The 10,260-nt window shown below is 35.3% G+C and overlaps 1 protein-coding gene across 6 annotated transcripts in view; it reads left to right on the top strand.

Moving 5' to 3' along the window:
• Positions 1-429: 429 nt before the first annotated feature.
• Positions 430-10,260, top strand: part of LOC114252294 (protein 5NUC) — a 49,001-nt gene continuing 39,170 nt past the window's right edge. For all 6 annotated transcript variants that reach the window (XR_016324986.1, XR_016324985.1, XM_028186793.2 and 3 more), the window contains exon 1: positions 430-583. Coding sequence is in view for 4 of the 6 variants with exons in the window: in XM_028186793.2 (XP_028042594.2) it covers positions 581-583 (3 nt within the window). In the remaining 2 variants the exon portion in view is untranslated. The remainder of the gene's footprint in view (positions 584-10,260) is intronic.

Raw genomic sequence — 10,260 nt, 5'->3', positions numbered from 1 at the left:
TAATTTAAAAAAAAAAGATTATAAGTCTATGTCACTCGGGAATAGTGTAGCTTCGAAACAGTGAAAGAATTTTGCAATTCGGTTCAGTAGTTTCGGAGCCTATGCAATACAAACAAACAAACAAATCTTTCCTCTTTATAATATTAGTATAGATGAATCACAGAAATCAGTTATTAAAAATTAATAAAAATCGTTTTTCCTTCAATCGAGCATGTTCAAATGCTTTTATATTTTAATTCGTCTAGTAATAATAATACGTTAGAAAATTGAGGATACTTGCCTCAATCTTACAGCGATAAGATATTTTCCATATTGGAAACGCTACTACGTGTTTCAATTACGAATCAATGAAAATTGAAAAACCAGCGCCCGCGCAGCTTAATAGACTACTCCAGTGAGTTTCGTCGAAGACATGTTTATTGCGGGAGCATAGATTATACACTTATACACAACAGTAAGCAGTTACGCGCCAACCACCGCGTGGAGTGCATGGACGCGCTCTAAAAATAAAAAAGTTTAAGGAAATGTCTACGAAAAAACATTAATAAAAGTTAGTTAATCTCGTGCATCACAAAAAAAAATGGTAAGTAATTATGTGAATTTATTTTGTATTCGAAGCATCTTTTGTTGGCACGTGCTAAATTGATTACCGCGTGTATCACCACCTGTTTGTCAGTTAACCTTCCGAAAACAATTACTTTCAAGAATAAAGAAATAAAAATATGAAATGAATAAAATAATGATAGTAAATTCAATAATTTAATTGTTACAATAACGATTAATACGTCATAAACTTTGAAATTTGCTAATTAACGTATATTAAATGAATAATTTTTTATTTAATTATTATTCAATTTTTATTTAATTAAACGCGTGATGTTAAATTACTATCGAAATAAACCTATAATAAGTCCGTGCTTGACTCAACAGTTTTCTGACTGACGCTTCAAAACTGACGATCGCAGGATTTTTAAATAATTCACACGCGTTTTATTTTTAAAAGGCCTCATTAATCTTATATAGATTATAAATTTATGAAGCCGAAGTACATTCTGAAACATTTGTAAAAATTCACGCAGTTCCAAATAATCTAGACGGTCATTCACGGATTGAATAATCTATCATGATTTGTCTGAATGATCTGTCATTCACGCCCAATTTACTGCGATAAACTTAGTTAACAATAGCCTTGAGGTTTTATTTAACTTAGTTAACAATAGCCTTTTATATATATTTACTTATAGTTATGAAAGCATCTTGCATCTCAGAAACTTCTTCTTTTTCTCCACTTTATCCCATTAGGTGGGTTCGGCACCGCTATTTTTTCTCTTTCATTCTCTTCTATCAGCCGTCATATCAACACTCACTCCTCTCTCTCTCTCATATCGTCATTCACACACTCCATCCAAGTCTTCTTCGGTCGACCTCTTCCCCCTCTACCTTGTACTACCATTGCCATACATCTCCTAGTCACATGCATGCATCTTCTCTCTACGCATCACAGGTCCTCTACGCGTCATATGTCCAACTTCTTACATCACAGAAACGATAGCAAAAAGTTCTATTACTGAATTTACATAAATTGTACTGATTCATATTTATCGGTGTCCTTGTTTTTGCTAATATCTTAAACTGTTCAAATAACAAAACTATCGTTACAGGCAATGTGCTTCTCAAATATTACTCAGGTTTGAACATAAACTGTCAAGTTACGAGCATATTTAATGCTTTTTTAGAACTGAACTTGTAGGTAGTTTTCCAATTACACAGCATAATGCGACTCAGTGACGCACAATGCCGAATTATGCTGAAGCTTAATTGGAACGTGAATTAGTTTTCAAATGCATCAGCAGAGTGCGCTAAGTTAGCACAGTTTCAATTAACATTGATTATTTCTAAGAAACTCCGACGAAACGAAAGCCTATTTTTTGAACATTAAATAATATTACTAACGATAATATAAGCAAAATTTCGATCAATGCCAACTTAAAGAAAAGACACTTGTCAATTTTCTGTCACTGAGTCGGTATCGATTGCGAGTATCACGCGAGAGCAGTACTTTTGAGAGTGCTCGATTGTGCGAAGCGTTGCTGTAGTTGGAACACTCAACGTTGAGCATTATTCCGCATAATGCGCTCTTGTGCTGTAATTGGAAAACTACCATTAACACGTGCCATACGTTATTAAATTCTGACGGGAACTGTCATATGATGTTATATAGCCCTCAACTAAGGCTGTACGTTGCATTTTTTTGCTGCTCAGATAAATGAACGAGCTCACGGCTCATCTGATATTAACCGGAGTCCATAGACATCAATGCCCCTACCAACCATATAAGGTCAAATTCTTGATTATGTTTCAAAATACATATATTTTTTCTCCTACCTACGCCGAAAGTTCATTATTCGTCCCGCTGTACAGGGAAGAAAGTGTAACTTTTCCTCCTGCTGTACAGGGAAGAAAGTCTAACTTTTTCTCCCTGGGTACAAGTGCGCATGCGCATTAGTGTCTACGTCTGCTCTCACGCACCTAAAATTCTCCGCCATTGTTATGCTCGGGTAATTTGCAATATTGTGTTTAGTGTAAAAGTGAAATAAACAAAATGCAATAAAATTTAATAGTGAGATGATGATTTAATAAAAAGATGAGTTTATTAGACAGTTCTTATTAGTTAGTTAAAGTTAAATAAAAAAACAGTTAAATTGTTTTTTTTATGAGTACATGGGGGGCTCCGACCCCCTCCCCCCCCAACCCCGGCCAGGCTTCGCCCCTGGACCCCGGCTCGGTACTCCACGAACTTTCGGCCTGGTAGGAGAAAAAATAGTATGTGCTATGTACTATTTCTCTATTCCTGGGAGCCTAAGAAGCTATTCCAGTTTCGCGCGGACAGTCAGGTGAGATTTTGGAAAATAAATTACTACATTTACATAAACAAAAGGGAAACGAATAATTTGCGTATTATCTTTTAATTTAATATAATCATAGATAGTTATAATAGCTTGACCAAGGCCGGCCGGCAAAATGAGCTATTTCGCGTGAAGCGCCTGCGTCGAACCGGCTTTTTATCTATCGGCCATTAGCAGTGGATATTGTGACAGCTCATCTGATGATCTGCAGCCTTTTTTATTGCTTAAATCGGTGGACGAGCTCACCGCCCACCTGGTATTAAGTGGTTACTGGAGCCCATAGACATCTACAACGTAAACGCGCCACCCACCTTGAGATACAAGTTCTAAGGTCTCAGTATAGTTACAACGGCTGCCCCACCCTTCAAACCGAAACGCATTACTGCTTCACGGCGGAAATAGGCAGGGCGGTGGTACCTACCCGTGCGGACTCACAAGAGGTCCTAACACCAGTATGAGGGCCTCAAGTGGATATTCTGACTTCACCATCGTTAGTGTACGAGTTCACGGGGCTCAACCTAAAAGAGCTTGCTAACATCAACCCTAACAAAAGCAGCGCTTCGTTAAGTATACCATCGGATCAGAACTATGACCCACTGAGAAAATTTAGCGAGAAACTCAGTTCCGAAACGGTGGTCATGACCGCCGGGCCTTTGGGTAGTAGCTGTCATAACCTCGCCTATTGATGAAGTAACCGAAAAACACCATAGAACAATAGTGTTATTTGTGTGTTCGTTATCGTTTTTTATGTGTCTAAACGTTGTTCATCGCTTTGGAGACATCGTACCCTCTTTCTGTTTTAAGTACTGTTTGTTCTATAGCTTGGTTATGACTATAGTGTATTTTTTTCTGAAGACGCGTCATTAAAGCCTTTTGACAGACCGCAAATACGACATCATTCATGCTCTTAAAAGCTACCGTCATTATTAGAATTACATCTTCAAACGAATTTATTTTTATCGTAATATTTTTCGTAATGCCACATGAGAGCTACAACGAGAATTGCAATATTTAACGCTTTTTGAAATAATAAAATAACATTGTGAGATAACTTTTTAAATGTTGGTTGATAACGCTTAGTCCGTATCAGTTTTGTCCGCGTATAAAAAAAATAAGATACGATAAATATTAATTTATTACAGATAATTATTATTCAAAAGAAGGTTCTAAGATTTATATTACATTTTAGAATAATTTGTATTTGGAATTATTTTATGTGAAATTCAGCTCAGTACATTAAATTACAATTTATGATTTTAATACACACCCAGCGTGCACTTGAGGTGCACCAAATAAAAAACTACATTTTTCTTAAGTCTCACAGCGACACGCGAGACAAAGGGTGCTGGGGCCATACGGCCTTAATGTTGCTTTTGCATAAAAAAATTGTTAGTGTATTCACTGGCCCATTGGTGGTGTATTGTGAGCCGAATCGGTGAGGTAGCCCCATTTTTCCTATTTCTACCCCGAAGCAGCCATATAATCCTGGCGAAAATTCTCAAACTTTGATGTCTTTTGCGCTCCAGTAGCCACACAATTAATTAATTGCTAGCTCATTTCTAGTACAATTTAAAAAATACCTAGATCACAACGAATCATGATTTCTATGCTGTTACCAAGACATAATTTACACGAGGCGTTTCGACTTATTGGTATTTCCGATATTTTTAACGATTGTCATAAAAAAAAGGTGTACGGAATTAATACCGTACCAATGCAAGACTGATTCATAAAGAAAAATATACCACTAGATTTGCAAGAGAAGAATTCAAATGAAGCATTTTTATCAATAGTACACAATTATTATCAATAGTAATTATTTTTTATATTATGCTGAATCGTCACAAGCTAATGCTAAATTATTAACAGCAATGATCAGCAATATAAATGCATTTACTTGTTTACGAGAACAGTAGCCTCAAATCAAACCGCGAACGTGCGTTAGTAGTTCAAATTTTTATATTGTGTGTTATGCATACAAACCAATTGAATTTAAAATACTGTTGTATTTATCCTTTAAAACACAGCAATACGGTTTATATAGAAGCTATAGGATATTTTAGGTATTTTTTTTTTCGGTCTCCGTCTCAGAACAATTTTTTTTTTTATTGTTTAGATTTGTGTACGAGCTCACAGCCCACCTGGTGTTAAGTGGTTACTGGAGCCCATAGACATCTACAACGTAAATGCGCCACACACCTTGAGATATATTTCTAAGGTCTCAGTATTGTCACAACGGCTGCCTCACCCTTCAAACCGAAACGCATTACTGCTTCACGGCAGAAATAGGCGGGGCGGTGGTACCTACCCGTGCGGACTCACAAGAGTATCCTACCACCAGTAAAAATCTATATATAAGTATACAAAAATGAATTGCTGTTGGTTAGTCTCGCTAAAACTCGAGAACGGCAGGACCGATTTGGCTAATTTTGGTCTTGAATTATTTGTAGAAGTCCAGAGAAGGTTTAAAAGGTGAACAAATATGAAAATGCTCAGAATTAAATTAAAATAACAATTTTGTTTTTGCTTTGCTGTCCCCCCCGTCGGATAGACTCATTTTGTTTGTTTTAAGTTTATTTTATACATTATTTTAGGTATTTTATTTCTCGATTGAGGCACTACGAAGTCTGCTGGGTCAGCTAGTATTTAAGCCAATAATACTACTATACTTACATAAATTAAAAATCCGGCTACATCCTATATGCAATTTGTGCAGTGCGTTTCGTAATGTTACTCTAACGATCTGATCTCGTTTTGCGCGATCTAAGTATTTATTATGCTTCGGCAGTTTTTTTGTGATATCTTTTTCTACATAAACATGTGCATATCGATGCCTCCAACGAACCCTACTCTAACTCAAAATTTTGAAATTTTCGTTTTTCACGCAAATCGCTTCACTATTTTAAAAGTATTACAAATTCATTATTGATTGGGCTCGAAGCAAGAGTAAATCAGGTAGTTACACAAGAAAAAGCCATAAATATATCTGCAATAATAAAGATTTTATCAGCTTTTTTCGTTTAAACGCTCCTCCTGTAAACTTACGAATTTGGAGTTAGAGCAGTGTTCATTGGAAGCATCGATATGTAATATGCATATGCAATATCTGCATATGTACACACTAATTTCGACACAAACTATCCTCTAAAAAGTTTATTGACAGTGAATGTAGCATTACAAATTTATGGTCTCTGAAATTCCCATTTGGATTTCTAAATGATTACCAGAGCCCATAGACATCTACAACGTAAATGCCGCCACCCACCTTGAGATATGAGTTCTAAGGCATTACTGCTTCACGGCAGAAATAGGCGGGGTTGTAATACGTACCCGTGCGGACTCACAAGAGGTCCTACCACCAGTAATTACGCAAATTATAATTTTGCGGGTTTGATTTTTACTACACGATGCTATTGCTTCACCGCGGAAGTCAATCGTGAACATTTGTTAAGTACGTATTTCATTAGAAAAATTGGTACTTGCTAGCGGGATTCGAACACCGCTAGATAGATACGAATGCACCGGACGTCTTATCCTTTAGGCCACGACGACATTTGGGTTAAGCGACATTTCGTGACGTTTACCTTAGTAATTAAAGATGCATTTTATTTGGTATCAGCATCAACAGTTCGATGTTTTTAACTGAACTTCAATTAAGCTTACTACATATAAAAAGCTGTAGAAGTTTTTTTGTTATGATATTTTTTCCTAATTTTAAAATTGAAATGGCTCTCCTGTAATGTTGCAAAAATTTCGCTTAAGCCAACTTTTTTCAACAACCAAACCAGCTTTCCACCCCTCGATATAGTAAATACAAAAATTTATAAACAGATACAAAACACATAAAGTTAAAAGTTGATATTCTAAAGTTTCAAACACGCGTGTTTTTGTTTAGATTGGTATTTCGCATAAATCAATACTTTTATGATCCAATCACGAAAGCAATAAAGCTAATTGACACAAAAACATTAGCAATAATTTGGGGCCTATTAACTCCTTTATTTTTATGTCTGATGTTATTTTATCGGCGCATATGAACAGTTCCTTCCTGCTTAGCCGTGGTCCATTGTCACTAGAACGACGTAATGCCTATTTTGAGACATGAGGTCGGACTAGGACCCCTATTTATCTGGTGTCAGGTTACTAAAGCTCATCAACCTACCGTACCTACCCTACATACGTACCCACCCTACCTATCTACCTACCCTACCCTATCCTGCCCCACCCCCAAAGCCCCAATCTCGAAATATCATGCAGACTGAGTTCTTTTGCAAATATATAACATTATAAAAATTATAGGCAAGAATGAGGCTACATTCTTGCTTTATGGACGGACTATCGAGAAATTGTAGCTGTAGCCATATTATTGTCATATCTGAAATACCCTCGCTAATAAAATGCCACCTTTTCAACAGTATTTGGTCATGGCTTCTGAAATATATATTGGCAAAATTTCTTGTAGATAAGACCATCAAATATAATAAATATTCCATTTAAAAACACGAGGTCAACTGATAATTATTTTACTAAACGGTTCTGTATCAACAGCGAAATGTGCTATCAAACGAGCAATGAATGCTCATATCTCATCGTTTTCAATAGAATATTTATTTAATTCCACCTTAAAGGAAAACATCCTAATGTAATCAAATGAGCGTTAAAGGCTTTGATAACAGACAATGCATCAAAATAAACACGATTCCAGTAAAATTCCTACAAATTACAATATGTAGAGAAGTATATCTATATAGTTAGTCTCGCTAAAACTCTGGCTGGACCGATTTGGCTAATTTTGACCTTGAATTATTTGTGGAAGTCCAGAGAAGGTTTAAAGGGTAGATAAATATGAAAATGCTCGGAATTAAATAATAATAATAATTTTATTTTTCCTTGACGTGTCCCCCGTCGAGCGGATTACTTTTGTTTGTTTTAAGTTTATTTTATACAAAAGTTTCGGTCTTTTATTTATCGATTGATGCATTGCGAAGTCTGCCGGGTCAGCTAGTTTCTCAATAAATAATTAACTCATTTATCGTATAAACGTTCTTCGCTGAGCGCCTATTCCAGAAATTTCGAATGAAAGTCTTCGGCATACAGTTGTCTCCTACAATCTTGTGTCAAGTTGTACGACCTTGACGTGCAGAAGGGAGGACTCCAGAACCCTGCCCCTCTCTGGTCCCAACGGCGCCTGCTTGTGCCTTTTTTTTTGCTACTTCACCTTGCCAAGCCTTTAGGCTACGTCAGTGATTTGAATGACCGTGTCTGATGTTCCTAAGCCCGTTGCGTTCAATACTGTGTATTTTACGAAACCCGCGGGAAGAGATGGGTGGTAATATTCTAAGACACCAAACCAATAAGAAATTCTTAGAAGAAATAAATATTATGAGATGAGTAAACATTTTTGAAACACAAGGTTAAAAAAAAAATATGTTAAAAAAATTGTTCTTTGAATAAATTTCAATTGTGTGTTATCTGTATTTGGCTCTTTTGGTTGACAAGGTTGCCAACTACCGGCCTAGTATATTAATATTGTCACCATTTCTATTATTCTTGGAACATTGATTTTACACCATTTGCGACAAGATTCACTCATCGACCGCATTGCTAACTATAGCTATTTGCCAATGACAGTGTTCGAGAATTCATTACAAGTTTAACCTACTTTAGAAATGATTGAATTAATCAGTAGCCATTACAGAATTGCGATGCATAACGAGAAAACCTTGTACTTACAAAACAAAGTTCAACAAAGGATTTACGAAAAGGCTTTCAAGTCGCTTGAAGCGCTTTATCGGATATACCTACTATATTCGTTAATAAAAACTGATTTGAATTTGTCAAAGAAATATACATAGCGTGAAATGTCTTTGTATGCTTATATTAAAACTAGCCGTACTCGCCCGCTGCGCTGGACATTTAAAATTAACATTACTATTTGTTGTCATTATTATTAGGGAGTCCAACACTCATATAAATATTAGCCTATCCGTTAAGTACATGTATTTTCTACATGGATACCAGGTTTCAAGTCGATCGGATGCACGGTTCAGTAGTTATAACAGAACATCCGTAAAAACCACTGCAGATTTATATATTAGTATAGATCGGTACAGCCGAGACATTTACGATAGTTCAAACAAAGAAAAAACACTGAAGGTTAAACTAGGAACACGGCTGTCAGTTATGAATTCATCAAAAACATTCTGATAAATAACTACAGCAAAAAATAACAGAATCATTAAAATTCGCATTTTAATTAATTATAATACGAACGAATTAAACATATTTATAGTTAATAGTTTAAATCTTTATACAATTAAAACTGCTTTTACGGTTTCAACTCGCGTTTTTTTTAAAACTGTTATTGTGTTATTTCCGACGTTCCGAATACTAAAACAACTTTCAAATAACTTAAACTTAATAATACTTAAAATTTAAGTAATAAAATTAACTTGAGGTCTCGCAGTAGTCGAAATTCGACTATAATTCATTGGAATTGTAAGTTTGTACACTATTATGATTGTATTTTATACTTCTTTAATCACATATTTCGCCAAGACTATACTATAAAAAATATTAACAAAGACAAACAATATTTAATTTATTCTCAATTTGACAACAGACGTCAAGAACAAAAGTTTGACAATAAATAGTATGCATGCGTGTGTGCGTCAAATACATGGTATGTAGTGTGTGTAATGTTTTCTTTATTGATCTAATGTATCTTCTATGCATTATTTAAAAAAAATATTAGCATTGTGCACTTCTTCTCTATATTCTCTATAAGTGTGGAAAATTTCATACTCCTCTGTCCGCGTAATTTTCGTAAAAAGGGATACAAAGTTTTTGCTTCACGTATACTTAAAATATATAAATATAGATACTTAAAATTTAAGTATTGTACTGAAACATTAGTTACCATTAAAGTATTCTTAATTATGTCTACGACACGCTAAAAGCGAAAAACATATAAGATTACGTATCAAACCTTTTACCTTAACTACATCAACGTAACCATAAAAGACAGACTAATAATCGCGATACAACAACATTTGAATATAAGCGATAAAAACGTTCATGTAAAAAAATGCAGGTGCGGCAAAATGTGTTAAACATTCTACGTGTGCTCTACAAAAAATATTTGCCTCCATCGGCAGTCTAGTAAAAAAAACAACTACGTATGTTGTTTCGCGTTTTTATTTTTTTATTTTTTTTGATTGCTTATATGGGTGGACGAGCTCACAGCCCACCTGGTGTTAAGTGGTTACTGGAGCCCAATAGACATCTACAACGTAAATGCGCCACCCACCTTGAGATATAAGTTCTAAGGGTCTCAGTATAGTTACAACGGCTG

Source organism: Bombyx mandarina, chromosome 03 (assembly GCF_030267445.1).
Source record: "Bombyx mandarina strain Sakado chromosome 03, ASM3026744v2".
Lineage (NCBI taxonomy): Eukaryota > Metazoa > Arthropoda > Insecta > Lepidoptera > Bombycidae > Bombyx > Bombyx mandarina.
This window is presented reverse-complemented; position numbering and strand designations above follow the sequence as displayed.